At 39.4% G+C, this 17,084-nt stretch overlaps 1 protein-coding gene across 1 annotated transcript; it reads right to left on the bottom strand.

The window, feature by feature from the left end:
* Nucleotides 1–2,011: 2,011 nt before the first annotated feature.
* LOC130590503 (uncharacterized) lies at nucleotides 2,012–2,668 on the bottom strand. The gene is made up of 2 exons (XM_057392972.1): nucleotides 2,483–2,668; nucleotides 2,012–2,395 (listed from the first exon to the last, which is right to left on the bottom strand). Exons 1-2 carry the CDS (start codon nucleotides 2,660–2,662, stop codon nucleotides 2,012–2,014), a joined length of 564 nt encoding a protein of 187 aa, XP_057248955.1. The 5' UTR covers nucleotides 2,663–2,668.
* Between the last annotated feature and the right edge of the window lie 14,416 nt (nucleotides 2,669–17,084).

Raw genomic sequence — 17,084 nt, 5'->3', positions numbered from 1 at the left:
GTTATAATATGCCTCATATAATCATGTTCAAAGAGAATTTGAGGTTAAATCACTTCATAAGTACATTTTGGGAGCGAAAAGGCCAAAATAGGCCGGAATGGCCTTTTCGTTCCGAAATGCAACCAACAACAAATTAAAGCCTAAGAATCTACATACTAGTTATAATATGCCTCATATAATCATGTTCAAAGAGAATTTGAGGTTAAATCACTTCATAAGTACATTTTGGGAGCGAAAAGACCAAAATAGGCCAAAATAGGCCAAAATTGGCCTTTTCGTTCCCGAAATGCAACCAACAACAAATTAAAGCCTAAGAATCTACATACTAGTTATAATATGCCTCATATAATCATGTTCAAAGAGAATTTGAGGTTAAATCACATCATAACTACATTTTGGGAGCGAAAAGGCTAAAATAGGCCGGAAATACAACAACAACAATTGGAAACCTAAAAGTTCATACTACCTTTCGAAGATCAACAACATCTTTGCAATAGTTGACGATATCGAGCATGAACCTCATGACGTAATACCCACGCAAGTCCACCTTCTTGTACCGGACACAAAATTCAGATAATGACATGTTATATGTGTATTATGTGTTTGTATAAAAGGATGCAAAAATATTACATGTTACCTCGACTAAATACAAAGGAGCTTTTCCTTGTCGAAGTCCAGATGAAGTAATTCTTCATCACACTACTAATCAATATTATATAAGATTAGATGTACATTTAATATTTAATAAGCTAAGTGTGCATATATAGTTTCGATTAGGCTACCTATTTAACAATGATTTGACTAGTAAGGACCGTATTGTTCCTTTACGCAAAGAATCAAAGTGGTAGACTTCGTTACGTGACACACATATTGCAATGAGTGTCCAATGGTTCCTACAACAATAAAAATAATGTTATTGTTATCGTAGAACAACTAATAGGTCAATTTAATTAATTAAAAAGTCAGTTTAAGAAGCATACGATTCAATGTAAGGAAGAAGAACGATCTTATATCCAAGACGAGAACATGCGTTCAAAGAATCCTTGAGATATACTTTCACCTCTTTTTCGTTTTGTACGCAACTGTCATCTCGTACAAAGCTTGGACATAACCAACCAAAGATTGGCTGACTAGATCGCCTCACATCATTGTATAATAGCCTGAGAATTCATATTGATAAAAATAAAACTTACTTATTATGGAAGTTATTATTAGTTGGATTGAATACTACTTAATTAATAAAGTATTACCTCATGAATGTTTGTATCATGGAAACATTCAACTCTTCCCCAAGTAAGAATTCTTTAATATCAACCTTAGAAATGAAGGTCGATGTTTCCTCATCAATGTAGTGGAATTGGTGGTGCGACAACTTAATCTCAATCATTGCTTCATCGGCTGCATCGCTAATGCACTCATGTAGCCAGAAGCACGGTTTAGTAAGGCGTTGCACCACCTCCATATCCGTAATGAGTGGATACTTTGCCATAGAATTTGTTCCCACTTGGGCACGTTGGCCTCCCTGAGGTGAAGCTACGTTCTTTCCCTTCCTGTCGGCCTTCCTTGAACCCTAGTAATTAGTTAAATTAAAAGATATTACTGACAATCATATATAGGAACTATAAAAGAAAACTATGTATATAACTTATGTTAGAGATTGTACCTGATCTGATAACCGCACCAATGCACGCGGCCATAGAATATAACTGCCAATGGAATCAGACAATAATGTAGACCAACTGCTGCATTCGGTAGCGGAAGAGGAAATGCTTCGAAACCGGGCACAATGTCTGAAACGCTGACCACATAGTGAATATCAGCGACTGGCTGGTTGTGCAATAGTGGCCGTCCCTAGGGGGTGTACAGATCCATAAGCCACGATAATGAATCTACCATGACCATCTCCTTGATTACATAGCTCACATGGTGTCTCTTCCTTTAAAAAAAAACTCTATTCAAGGTTAGTCTATGAAACAACATATTTAAGAACAATAGTTGTGATATTAAACAATTACCGTAACTCGGTTAGAGGTGGTAGGAACAGGTGCGTAGGAACAGGCTGCATAGGAACATTGCCCTGCGTGAAAGCACCAAAAGTCGGTAAGCCCATCTGCGCCAAAATGGCGTTGAAATTCTGAGTCATCTCCGCTCTGAGCTCCTCCCGAAGTTCGGCTTTCATAGCCTCCACATCTATGGAAGGTGATGAATTGACACTGGAGGTAGTGGATCTGGACGTAGAGGTGTATTGATCACCATACACCTTTCTCACCCCGAGGCGGACACCTCCTACGCCCCTCACACGTCCATACTGGTCCCGTCCTAGAGTCTCGTGTAAGGCATCAACTTGTCCTCTAGGAGTGAACTCACCAGCTGCCTCCTTTTCCTTCAAGCCAATCTCATAAATGATAAGAGAGAAATACTCGTGAGCGCAGAAGTTATATTATTATGTAAACCTTATCAATAACTTATAATATGTACTTACAATGGCATTAGCTATCTGTTTTGTTCCGGGATCAGGTATGACTCTCTGTCCCTTTGCATCAACCCCATGCATGGAACACCACCAATCGAGCACTCTATCTGGTTGCCGCTGTGCAACTGTCGTCGTAGAGCTAGTGCCCGATGTCGTGGTCGACGCAATCGTGGGGTAATGGTCATACATCCACGATTCTCTCGCCTGACCATACGACGAGCACCCAGATGGTGATAGTGCTTCCTAGATTTTGCATTCGCGCTATTTTCTCACGAGTTGCCTGAAACACACAAATATAAACAAAGGTTAGATATGGTGTTATATAATATTGGATCTGAAGTATTAAATCTTAGCTAGTAAAAAATTCTTACAACAACTTCTGGGGTAGTTGTTTTTTGTGCAACAAATGCATGCCACTGCTCAGCTGTGATATGCCTCCATATCTGATATGGAAGCTTGGAGGGATCCTCGAATGATGTGTCATGTGAAGCCTCAGAAGAAGGTGTTGCTTCCCCGTCGTAGATTTTCTTCTTCTTTGTTCCCCCGACTTTTCTCCGCTTCGTGATCCACCCGACACTAGCTTGGCCTTGAAGTCTCGGAACCTTTGGGCAACTGCGGATAGAAAAAAATTCTTCTTCGCTTCATCATTTGGAATATGGAATTGATTCAACAAAGAACGCATTTCACAAATTAGTCAATATTACATAGTATATTTAACTAAAGTGTTAAAATTCTAAATAATTATACGCGAATCTTACCATAGTATCTTCCCAAATCATCTTCTTCAAAGACTCGGGGACCTCTTTCCATGAGTGGAGAATGGAGAGCTTATGCATGCAAATCCCAATTTGCATGGCATACTTTTGACGCCATTTTCCACAAGGTTGCCCCAATTGATCGTACTCCAAAGTCATTAGGGTGGGTTTCCCTAGTGACTTTGTAGGTCCCCTTCCTTTCCTCTTTTTCGTCTGCAAGTTCTTACTTGCAATTGACGTTTGTATACCTTTTTCTTCACGGCGAGCCATAACCATTTGCTGTTGTTCCTTTTTGTAATCGAAACACTCATCCTCGGTAGTGTGTTCCGCACTCGTATCCGTATGCACATCCTCCATGTCGTTGTACCCTTGCCCTCAAGTCTGCCCTCGTGTCGGGATGTCGGAAGTCCAACAGGATCAACACTAGCAAAATACTCAGCCACAAAATTACTGATCTCTTCACCCACAATCCCTTGAATTATACTACCTTCTGGTTGTGCAGGATTACGATTTATCTTTCAAAGTTCCCATATATCTTCAAAAGGATAGCACCACCTCAAAAACACTGGACCACACAGCTTAATTTCTCGAACTAGATGGACAATGAGATGGACCATAATGTCAAAGAATGCGGGGGGAAATACATCTCAAATTTGCATAGAGTTTCAACTACTCTAGTCTGCAAGGAATCGAGGGTCGACGGGTCTAGGACTTTGCTGCAGATTGAATGAAAAAATGAACAAGTTCTGTAATGGTGTGCCTCACATGCTTTGGAAGTATCCCAGAATTGCAATCGGTAAGAATACTTGCATCATGACATGACAATCGTGCGATTTCATACTCGATAACTTCAAACTCACCATTTAAGTAACAAAGCGCTTCATATTCGATGAGTAGCCAGTAGGGACCTTAATGCCATACAATGACTCGCAAAAAACCGTTTCTCTGCACGCGACATCGTGTAGCAAGCTGGTGGCAAATAATTCTTCTCGAATCCTCCACCTTTTTACTTTTCTGTTTTCATCATCAACACTTTCCTCCCCTCTTTTCTTCTTCTTCCGTCCCTTTTCTGAGCCCACAACTCTGGTCGAATCCCCTCTTTTCCAAGTAAAGTCGTGACGCCTTAACATCTTTTGTCTTCCCGGAATATTCATAAGTGTCGCGATAATAGCTTCACAAACATTCTTCTCTATGTGCATGACATCCAAACAATGTCTGACCTTTAGATCTTTCCAATATGGGAGTTTCCAAAAAATGGACTGTTTTTTCCATAATCCTGTAGGTCTATCAACCTCACTAGCAGGTTTACCAAAGACTGTTTCAATGCCCTTCACCTGATTATAAACTTCAGTACCAGTTAATGGTCTATGAGCAACTTCTTCTTCAACCGTCCCATCGAATGCCTTCTTCTTAAACCGATAGGGATGGTCGCGGCTGAGGAGCCTTCGTGTGCGCATATACACATGTTTGCAGCCCTTAAGGTGTGTAGATTTCATGTCATCTAAACAAATCGGGCAAGGTTGTTTTCCTTTAGTCTTATACCCAGATAAGTTCCCATAAGCTGGATAATCGTTCATAGTACAAAAAAGCATGGCACGCAGAGTGAACATCTCATTAGCATACGCATCAAATACTAACACTCCTTCGTTCCACATCTTCTGTAAATCTTCAACAAGCGGCTGAAGGTATACATCTATGTCATTTCCAGGTTGTTTGGGCCCCGATATAAGAAGCGACAACATCATGTACTTGCGTTTCATGCACAACCAAGGAGGCAAGTTATAAACCACTAAAACTACTGGCCATGTGCTATGCTGCGAGCTGAGATTGCCAAAAGGGTTCATGCCATCCGTACATAATCCAAGCCTCAAATTCCTATCCTCATTACCAAATGACTTATGCACCCTGTCGATAGTTTTCCACTCAGGCGAATCAGCCGGATGCTTGAGCAGACCGTCTTTCTTCCTACGATCTGCATGCCACCTCAAATTCTTCGCATCTCCTTTCATTGAGAACATGCGCTTAAATCTAGGTATTATGGGTAGATACCACAACACCTTGGCTGGTGGTCCTTCACTACCTCCAGCTCCTTCACGCTTGTACCTCGACAATCCACAACGTGGACACTCATGTAAATGCTCATACTCATTACGATAAAGCACACAATCGTTAGGACAAGCATGTATCCGCTCGTACTCTAAACCCAAAGGACACATCAACTTCTTCGCATAATAGTACGACTTTGGCAGTTCATTTCCTTCAGGGAGCATCTCAGCTAAAACTTCCAACAACGATGTGAAACTAGAGTCCGTCCAACCAGCGTTCGACTTAATGTTGAACAGTGTTACCACGCAGAAAGTTTGGTGTACTTTGTACAACCTGGATACAACGGCTTTTCAGCAGCCTTAGACATAGACTCAAAAATACGAGGTCGTCTACACGACTGATCTTCAACCTCGTGTATCATCTCGTCTACCCGATCCCTATCATCATCTCCAAATTCATCATCCAAATTCTCATCCCCTAACTCATCATCATCCTTCTTTTTTTCTTCACATACATCATTCTTTAATCCAGAGCTTCCCATATACCTCCCCTGCTCACCATGCCAAATCCATACATGGTATTGAGGCCTAAACCCACGGCGAAATACATGCTCCCTAACCACATGTATACTACTAACCTTGCTCACATTTCTACAATCCAAACAAGGACAATAAAAGTCGACTGCTCCAGAGGATGTTTGATATTCTAATGCACTTCTACAGAATTCCGAGACCCCATTCACAAACTCAATCGATTCACGACTACCATACATCCAAGTACGATCCATCTCATTCAAGAAGACCACCTCTAATAATTAAACACAACATTCATTATAATGCATCAATCATTATTAAAGTACACACACGTATACAACAAGCTAAGATAGTCACATGTTCAATTGTATGCATGCAGTCAAAGGTCCTTATCACTCCAACCTAACCCATCCTTGGACGTCTAATCTCACTAGTGAATATATGCCAACTTTCCAATTCTAAGGAAAATCCGGCAGCATTTCCCTACAGTTCTCCAAGTACACAATGTAGATAATTGCTTATCTACATATGTACCCAGAGAACAATGTAGCGAAACGATAAGCCAAGATTTTCCTCAGAATTGAAAAGAAGACACACATTCACCACCTAAGTGAGATCAAACGTCCAAGAACAGTCCCAAACCGGGGACTATTCAAGACTTACCCCTAATGAGTAAGTCTTGAACGGGTATCTAGGCATATATGATGATGATTCAAACAACTACTTATATATTTTCATATATATAGCTAAATCACATTGCGTTTTCATACAATCTCATATCAACAAATAATATATTATATATACATTATAAAAAATACATATACATTCAATAAATTATCAACTTTGTCTACATGTTAAAGTAGTTACCTCTTAACACCAACGACGAGCAATGAAGAGAAAAGAGATACTTGGAACTTTACTTGCCTTCCTTAGCCTCTTCTTCCTACAATTGACAAAACCCACATTGCACATTAACCATTTAATTCAATTAACAAAAAAAAGTAACTTAAAAACAAAATTAATCCATACCTAATTAACCACTCAAATGGTGGAGAAGAGAAGAAAATAAAAGAGAGAAGAAAGAGGTGTGGTGCGCAAAGGTGGGGTGCGCAAGGGGGTGGTGCGCAAAGGGGGTGTTGCGTAAGGTGGTGTGCGAATTGGGGGTGGTGGTGCGCGAAATGTGGTGCGCGAAGGGGGTGGTGGTGCGCGAAATGTGGTGCGCGAAGGGGGTGGTGGTGCGCGAATTAGGGCAGCAAAGTGGTGGTGGTGGTGGTGGTGGTGCAACACTCGAAGAAGTGAAGAGAGAGAATGGGAAATCGCACTTGGGGTAGTAAGAAGTGAAGAGAGAGAAAGTGGGAAAATGAAGTAAGGCGCGCATGCATAGATATCGAAAATAAAAAAATTGATAGTAGGGCTGCGCTAGTTTCAAAAAAGCGCAGTGCGCGTTTTTAAAATGCGCAGCCCTTCACAATCAGAAGGGCTGCGCTTTTTTAAAACGCGCAGCCCTTCACCTACAGAATGGCTGCGCTTTTTTAAAAGCGCAGCCCTTCTGTAAGTAGGGCTGCGCTTTTTAAAAAAGCGCAGCCCTTCATACAAAAGGTTGCGCTTTTTTTAGAAGGCGCAGCCCTTCAACAATAGGGCTGCGCTTTTTTAAAATGCGCAGCCCTACTTGCGCAGCCCTTCTGCTTTTTTCCCCTAGTGTTGGAAAAAGCAATATCAGGAGATTCAAACCAATAACAAAGATTAGAAGTGGAATAGCCATAATGTGCCATCCAGTCGGCAACAAAATTAGATTCTCTAAAAACATGCTGAATATGATACTTATCAAATTTTCTCAAATCATCAGCTGCATCATTAATGAGAGCATTAATAGACCAAGGAATTTTCCAGATTCTTTTGATAGCTTGAATAACCGAGAGATTATCACCCTCAATTGTAATATTATTAGCCCCCAGATATAGAGCTCCCCTTATACCTTCTCTTAGACCCTAGGCCTCGGCAACTAAAATAGAATAATTATCAGCTATGGCGTTAGCACCACTAAGCAAAAGCTTCCCCACAGAATCTCTAATAATAAAGCCATAAGCTGTACTTCCATTCTGTAATTTGGAACCATCAAAATTAAGTTTAACAAAATCAAGAGGAGGGGGGGACCAACTAATATTAGGCCTAGGCTTTTTAGCCGCTTTAACAACATGCTGACTATAATCTAAATTGGAAGAATTAAACAAGGAACAATCTAGGTTACGCATATAAGCTTTAATCATTGCCCCTAGTTTGGCTGGAGAAAAGCTTTCCTGACAAAAAGTGATACTATTTCTAGCATACCAAATAAACCACCACACAATAGCATAGAAATTGAGGTTCTTAAGAGTCAAGCAAGACTTAAGATTGCACAAATACTCAATAAAGGAAAGATCACTATTATCAATAGGAAGGGGAGAGAAAAACCCATTGACATTAACTATTTCTAAAACATCATGAACAAAAGGACAGTCAAGAAATAAGTGATGGTCATCTTCTGAGTGGTAGTTACAAAAAACACACTCTAAAGGAAGGAAAATATGACTCATTTCTAACCTCTTTTTAGTAGGGAGGCCATTATGACAAATTTTTCACACAAAGAATTTAATCTTGGGGGGGATGGACAAACCCCAAATCCATGCAAAGCTAGCCTGAGTAGGCGGATCTAAGCCATACCCTTGAAGCAGAGCAACACCCGACTTAACCGAATATTCACCATCTGCAGTAAGGCCCCAAAACAATCTATCTGCCATTTTATTATAAGGGATAAAGATTTTTAAAATATCTTCCACTACATTAAACAGAACATAGTTTAAGAGAAGTTCTTTATTCCATTGAGCAGCATTGGTAATGAAGAAATTAACCGTCAATTCCTCTGATCCAATAATAGGGGAGTACTTCTTTGTAATAGGGTAATTAAACACCCAATTGTCATTCCAAAATGAGATAGACTCCCCATTCCCCACCATCCATCTAAGACCTTGCTTAAAAGGCGTACGAAGAGTCATTAGTTTACGCCATTGCCAAGATACATTAGCTTTAGTTTTATAAGAGAATAAGGTGTCTTGTTTTAAATATTTCTGCTTAACGAGTTTGACCCATAAATTGTTAGGCATCCTAAGTATTTTCCAAAGAAGTTTTAACTGAAGAGCTAAGTTATTAATTTTAGCTTTTCTCAACCCCAATCCTCCAAATTTTTTTGGTGTACAAATCTTATCCCACCCTATCAAGTTAGGAGCTTTAGAGTTCTGATCTTTATTCCAAAGAAAATTCCTATAATTTTTATCTAAAGAAGAGAGGATAGAAGGAGGGAGAATAAAACTTTGCATTTGGAAGCTAGCTTTAGAAGCCAGATTTGACTGGATTAAAATAGCTCTACCTGCTTGAGATAGAGAATTGGCTCTCCACTTGGTAAGCTGAGAGGAGACTTTTTCTTGAATAGAACTAAAAGTTGTATTTGTAACCTTGTTACTAATGATTGGGCAACCCAAATAGTTACCTAGTGATAGAGAATTATCCATCTGGAGAATAGTCTGCAAAATACTTAATAATTCTGCTGGGGTATTTGTAGTACATTGAAAAGCAGACTTATGAAAATTGACAAGTTGGCCTGACATTGAGCAGTACTTGTTAAGAATAGATTTTATAGCATGACAACTTTCTACTTTAGCTTTTGCAAAAATCATTGTATCATCGGCAAAAGTTAAAAAAGGAATGTTAATTCTAGAATGACCAAGAGTGACCCCATATAGCACTAGCTTGAAACAATTGGCGAGCTAAAATTTCTGCACATAGAATAAAAATATACGGGGAAAGAGGATCTCCTTGACGAATACCTCTAGAGGGGAAGAACATATCTCCAGGAATACCATTTACCATTTACCAGAACGGAAAATGACACAGTTGTAATGCATTGATGGAGCCAATTAATCCATTTCTCACAAAAACCCAATTTTTTAAATGTTGCAAAGATAAAGCTCCATTCTAGTCTATCATAAGCTTTTTCCATATCTAATTTAATAGCTAACCACCCTTCTCTTCCTTTTTTATTCTTAAAAGAATGGAACACTTCATGAGCTAATAAAATATATTCTTGAATTTGTCTTTCAGGGACAAAAGCCCCTTGTAAAGGATGAATAATCCGACCCAACACGACTTTCAATCTATTCGCCATAATTTTTGAAATAATTTTATAAATAGTTGAGCAAAGACTTATAGGTCGAAAATGATTTGGGTTAGATGGAGCTTCTATTTTAGGGATAAGAGTTATAAAAGTATGATTAATTTCTTTTAAGATTTTCCTGAGTGAAAAAAAGCTTTAATAGCCCTATACACTGAGTTTCCCACAAGAGTCCAATACTTTTGATAGAAGAAAGGAGTAAACCCATCTGGATCCGGAGATTTGTCCGGTGCTAGATCAAATAGAGCAGATTTGACTTCGTCTATCGATATATCAGCGCATAGGTCTATGTTATCATTTTCAGAAATTATACACTCTAATAAAGAAAGATCGGAGTCATAATCAAAATAACAATCCATATTCTTAGAAAATCTCTTCTTAAACGCATTAGTAAAACATTCTTCTACTAATTTTGGTTGAGTAACTAAACGGTCTGACGGATCTTTAATAACAGTAATTAAATTACGATTTCGTCTAATCGAGGCACATGCATGATAATACTTTGTGTTTGCATCCCCTAATTTTAAATTATTAGACTTAGCTTTGATTTTCCAATAGGAGTCTTGAAAGTCTAACAATTTTGTTTGCTTAGCTAACAACAAGTTTTGTTGTCTAATTAATGAGGGCAATCATTTTGTTCAATAAGTTGATTTTGAATTCTACCCAACTTTCCTTCAACACTACTTAGTTGTCTAGATATATTGCAAATCTGGTAGTGACCCAAGTTTTAGGTTTCTCCTTTAAAAGTTTGCACTTTTTTGTTAAGCAATACATATTCGAACCTTGAAACCTTTGACACCAAGTTTTCTTGATTAAAACATCAAAATCCTTTCGAGTTGTCCATACTTTATCAAATTTAAAAGGGGAGCTTTTAGATTACTATGGGTTTTGATTTCCAAGGATATAGGACAGTGATCTGAAGAAGAAAAAAGATGATGAATAATTTTTGCATTTGGGAAAGCATTTAACCAACTTATACTCGCAACCCCCTTATCTAACCTTTCCAAAATATTATTTGGACCACTTCTTTTTTTTGCCAAGTATACGGGTTCCCTTCAAAAGGGAGTTCTATGCAGTCGATAGCAGAGTAAAAATAATTCATAATAGCTAATCTGGAAAATCTAAATTCAGCCCCACCTAGTTTATCTAAATGAGAACTTAACTCATTGAAATCCCCTACTATAATGAAAGGCTTTCGAGCCTTCTAATAAAATCAATTATTCATCCCAAAATTCATACTTCAAATTATAATTGGAGGAGCATAGATGAAAATAGAATAAAGCTAAAATTAATGGCTAATAGCTCAATTTTACAAGCCCAAAAACGAGAAGATTTACTAATGGAGAGAAACAAACGGATTACAATTATCATTCTTCCACATGATCCACATTCCCCCTGCTAACCCCATTGACGGAAGGAAGTCAAAATGAGTGAAGCCACAATACCTAACACATCCCTCAGAAGGAGGAGTTGGCACTTTAGTCTCACATAGCATCATAATTTGAACTTTCTTGGATTTACAAAAAACTTTTACTTCTTCCATAGCTAAATGCCTCATCGAACCTCTTATATTCCAACTACTTATAATCATTAAACATATACTTTTGGAAGGCAAGACTTACTAAGTCTTGTCCCTCGACCGACTTGGTAACAATTATTTTCTCCGCACAAACACTACATGAGCAAAAATTCAGATTGGCCAGATCTCTGACATTGAAAACCATCGACAATGCAGTGACAAGAACTAGATGAGCACCATTACAAAAAAAATTTGATTTTGCTAATTTGATGTACAAGACAGCAACTTTAAAAGCCCAAAGATGGAAAGAGGCCAACTGATTCAATCTCGCATTTGCAATAGCAAGTGACCTTAAAAAGGAGGCTTTCTTTGCAAGCATTACTGAAAATTGCAATATTAGATCATACGAGAAGATGCTAAAGACTAAATCAGGCCAACAATTCTTATCAATTAGAATTCTCATTCCCGAATAGGAATGACAGAGCCTAAAATTAAGATTTCGTATAACAAACTTGCCCAACTTCATAAACGTCCACATAAAATTATGAGAGATAGAGCAATAATAATAATCACACAACTGAAATACATATAATGCCAATTTAATAACAATAATCACATGCTCAATGACATTTTTCTTGACAGAGATTTGGCAAAAGCAATAGCCACAACCTTCTATATGCAAAGGAAAAGCAGAACAATCTACTCCATTCCAATAGTTTTTGGGGCCTAGAATGGAGTAAAAAAAGAAATTCTTGAAAGAAATAAACAAAAGCAACATTGTATTATACCAAAAAAGCTTGATTACCAATCTAAAAGTATTGAATAAATGGATTATAACTGAAAAGGTCAGATATGAACAACACCATTCCTTTGAAATGGAAGAGAGAAACTTATAGAATGAGAACAAGAGGAATATAAAGAGAAGTATCTTCCCACTAACTAAAATAAGAAGATACCGGAAAGCCTTGTTTAATAGATGCAATAGAGCTATAATTTGCAACCTCATCTTAGCTCGAAATCTAGAAGTGGAAAATATCCACCTGATCAACCACGAGATTAAAAGGTCATAAGACATAACCGAAATTCTAAAAGGCAACATCAGATAAGCTAGATGTCTAGAATTGGAACTCATCCACCTTATCATCCAAAAGAAAAAAGGATCATAACCTTTAAACCATCTATTTTCATACAAAGATAATTCAGACTTTCTTTGACTATAATCAGAGAGGGTTTCTGAAAGCAGGATCTGCATCAAGGCCAAAATTGACAGTTTCCACTGAGTCATATGAAATAGGAGGATATCATAAATAATAGCACCAACACTTTCAGTTACTAAGTTATAGGATGAAATGCTAATGAAGTCTACAAACTTCAAATAAATTAAGCAACAAGATAAAACTTGTTTAACTAGGTAGATGATAAGCAGAGCAAAAAAGGCAGACATATTTTGCTGCCCATGAGCCCAACCGCCAATGGGCGTCACACCCAAATAGGTACTACCACCCTTAAAAGAGCTTTTTGTGGATAGGAATTGACAAATAAAATTACAACCAATGCTGCACCAACCCTTCAGATTACGGATAATCAACATATTGAGAAATTCTATAATAACAAACAATAGGCAGAACATGAATATGGCCTTTAAATTGACAAGTTTACTGAAGATGGAAATTTGCCACATAATATTTTGAGCCAGCGAGTGATTATCTATATCAAACAAGCTGAGATTAAGCAACCACAGTTCTGACAGAACTAGATGAAAGTCTATCCTATATATTTTTTTAAACAAACGAAAGTTCTTACACAAGCTTCTAATCTTGAGATCTCTGACATTAACCAACATCCATAAGATCTTAAATGATAGCATTACATATTGAATGGCAACCAATCTATATATATCCATCGAAATATAACTAATAGCTTGCAAAAAGACATTGCATTTTTCTTTCATAGCTTTCTGATGAACAAAATAGTCAAGGCCCTCTTTTGGCACATAATGACAGAACCAATTTTCTCCATTCCAATAGCTTCTAGGGCCTAGAATGGAGTGAAAAATTCCAATCCAATAGCTTCGGTAGCCTAAATCGGAGTTTTTAGAAAATAACAAGTTCTTGCAATGCAGGCATAATGAATTTTTGCATATTTTTCCTAACAATTGATAAGTCTTGAACAAGTTTCTACTGTTATTGAATAACATAATTATAGCATAAAACAAATAATTGCTTATACGAGAGCAATGGACTAAGTAATGCCATACCGTAGCAGCTAATTCAAGCTTCCATTGTAAGAGAGCAAGGAGACAATAACTGCAACTTCCCACTCACTTTGACCCAAAAAGGAAGTTTGGGTTCTGAAAAAACAAGGAAGTCACAATACAGTGATCTACTCACCAAAACCCGAAATCTTTGAGCAAAAAACACCAGCACCCACTCGAGCACCATAGATGAGCAGCAACAACGCAGAAAAGGACCGAATCCCGACAACCACCGTCGAGAAACCCAAAACCCTTAAAGCCCTGGCTAAGAAACCCACTTTAAACTTGAAGGGAAGAAAAAAGAATTCTTTAATACCATCAACAAAATGGAGCGAAATCTGAACCGAAGAAGAAGAAGAAGTTATTTGGGGAATTTCAGAGAGAAAACAATTCTTTCTCTTAAAACTCAAAATTTTCTTTTGAGAGTTTATAATCCCAACTTGAGGAATGCTTCTGGTTTGAATTATGAAAATTTTGGATAGTTGGATTCCATTGCATCCAACAAATACTGGTGTTGTAGCCTAAAAAATAAACGGCTCTGGTACTGACACGTGGCCTCATCTGAGCCCTACATGTGGCATATATGCAGGGGAATAAAAGTACAAAAGGGCCTGAAGGTGACAGGCCTAAAAGTACGTTTCTCTGAAAACGTACTAAAAAGACCTTCTTCTCCCCAAAAATGTACTTAGGCCCAGTAAGTCTGATTTACACCTTTATATGAAAGTGAGGTGTACTGACCATTAACAGCTGCCACGTGTCCCAAAACTTTGATTAGCCAATCAGATGCTCCCAAATTAGGGTGACATCAAGGCACAGCAGTCATTTCAAACAGTATAAATAGTCCTTGATTTCAGGGTGAAAGGTACTTTTTTCAGAGGATAGTACTGTTACTCTGTCATAAATTCTTCTCTCTCTCTCTCTAATTTCTCTCTCTAAAAGTTCCTTTACATCCCTGATATCTGACTTAAGCATCGGAGGGGGAAATACCACCCAAACCTCCAGGGTGGGTCCCTTTTTTGCAGGTTGCTGGTCAGGAGTTTGCTTCGGGATTGAACCAATCATTGTTGCACAAGTCTCCAGTTCTTAGAACCCATCTTTGGGAGTTGTGATATAATTGCTAGTTTTAACTATCATAACATTTGGCGCCGTCTGTGGGGAGACGCAACAATGACGACTGTCACTCTTCGAATGTGGCAAGGAACAGAAGTTTTAGAGTTCAGGTGGATGATACCGTTGATGACGAGAGGCCACCTCGAGGCAGGGATCAGGGCCATGCCCGTTCACCTCGAGGGTAGGACTGTAACTCCAGTCATCCAAGAAAATCTTGACCGTCCAGTGACTGCTGGTCATTTGGAAAATGTGTTAAATGACTTCCAGGCCAGGATGGCCGCTGTTATGGAAGAGCAGATTAAGAACAACATGCTATTTTTTCAGATGAGTCCGAGAGAAGAGGCAGCTGCGCCACTTAAAGGGCGATCCCAAGAGGGTCGTCCAGGACCTAGTCGGCCACCTCGGCCAGAATTGACTAAGCCGCCTTCCAAAGGAAAGCAGCCGGCAGTCAGTGATTCTAGGAGGAAGATGGACTGGAAGCTGGTGGTCCGTCCAGCAGATAATATCCCTCCTACTGGTCACATGATGGAGACTGATGCCGGGAGTACTTGGAGGCCAAGAGGCGGCAGCAGCAGCGTTCACTCTGGCTCCACGCCATATATGAAGGATCCGTCCTTAAGGCTCCCGTCCAGAACAGTGGTGCGAAGCCGTGGTCCATCCGCTTTCCAGCCCAGGCAAGAGAAGACAGTTTTGCAGCCTATGGTGTACAGGCGTCAAGCCTTAGCTAACACCTCATCTAATCCGGTTTTAAAGAGTACCGTCAGGAGCACATACCCATTGAGGGGCAGGTGGCGGCACTCCAGATCAATTGGCCACTCCTTTCTCGGTCAGGATCATGGAGTCCCCTCCTTTCCCAAAGGTTAAGCTCCCACCATTGATCCTTTTGACGGAACTACTGATCCGGACGATCACCTATCAGCTTACAAGCATCAGATGTATGTCCAAGGGGTGGACGATGCTACTTGGTGTAAGAATTTCCCAGCTACTTTGAAAGGAGTAGCGCAAAAATGGTTAACAACTTGCCGCCTAATTCAGTGAATAATTTTACTGAACTTAGTATTCTTTCACCAGTCACTTTGTGGCTAATCGGCAAGAACAGAAAACAAGCATGCACCTGGTAAAGTCATCCAAGGTCCTAAGGAAGCCTTGAGAGTTATGTGAAGAGGTTTAATCTGGACGTTGCAGATCCAAGATCTGAATGCGGGTGTGGCGTTTGACGCCTTCATCAGAGGTCTAAGACCAGGAAGTTTTAAGTTTGATTTGGTGAAGAAGAAAAATCACTACTTTGACGGAAGCACTGAGGGAGGCTGAAGCATTCATTCATGCCACAGAGGTCTGTGCTGAGCAAAACAGCCAGAAGTGAAGAAAGTGAAGAAGCTGTTCAGCCAAAAAAGAATCCGCCCAAGAAGGCTGAGACTTGGCCATGACTTCTATGACCACTTCGTCCAAGAGAAGTAGGCGGTCAGAGCCGGCGGCCTCAGTTGAACCAATAGAGTTCAACAAAGATCAATATTCCATTTTGATGGAAATAAAAGATCAGCATGAACTAAAGGCGCCGCCGAGATGAAGACGCCTTACGTAACAGGGACAAGAGCAAGTATTGTCACTTTCACAAAGATTGTGGACATGAAACCAATGAATGCAAGCATTTGAAGCGAGCACTAGAAGAGTTGGCTCGAAAAGGAAAGATGAACAATTACCTACCCTCGTCAGGAAGGAAGTTTCAGAAAAGGGATAACCGTCAAGGAAGAAAGATGGACGGAGATAGCACGGATGATGATGGTGATGGTCATCTCAGGAGGATTTGCAGCTGGAGGTCCGACAAATCGCGGCCACAAAAACATTTGAGGGAACTCAGCCAGGTTATGCTCACCAACCAGGCCGAGTCTGATCCTTTTCCAAAAATAGTGGTCAGCGAGTTGGACCGGGAATATTAGGACGCCTCATGATGATCCGCTGGTTGTGGAAATGAAGATTGCCAATCTAAGGGTTAGGCGAATTTTGATTGATACTGGAAGCTCAACTGACATCATCAGTGCTGATTGTTTGTCTCGTTTAAAGTTTGACAAAAACGATTTGATGCCGGTCAATCATCCTATAATTGTTTTGGCGGCGGTCATACACCCTATGGGAACCGTCACCTTGCCCGTCAGAGTTGGAGAAAAAGATGCGGCCAGGACGCTTTTTGTG

This window comes from Beta vulgaris, chromosome 2 (assembly GCF_026745355.1).
Source record: "Beta vulgaris subsp. vulgaris cultivar EL10 chromosome 2, EL10.2, whole genome shotgun sequence".
Classification (NCBI taxonomy): domain Eukaryota; kingdom Viridiplantae; phylum Streptophyta; class Magnoliopsida; order Caryophyllales; family Amaranthaceae; genus Beta; species Beta vulgaris.
This window is presented reverse-complemented; position numbering and strand designations above follow the sequence as displayed.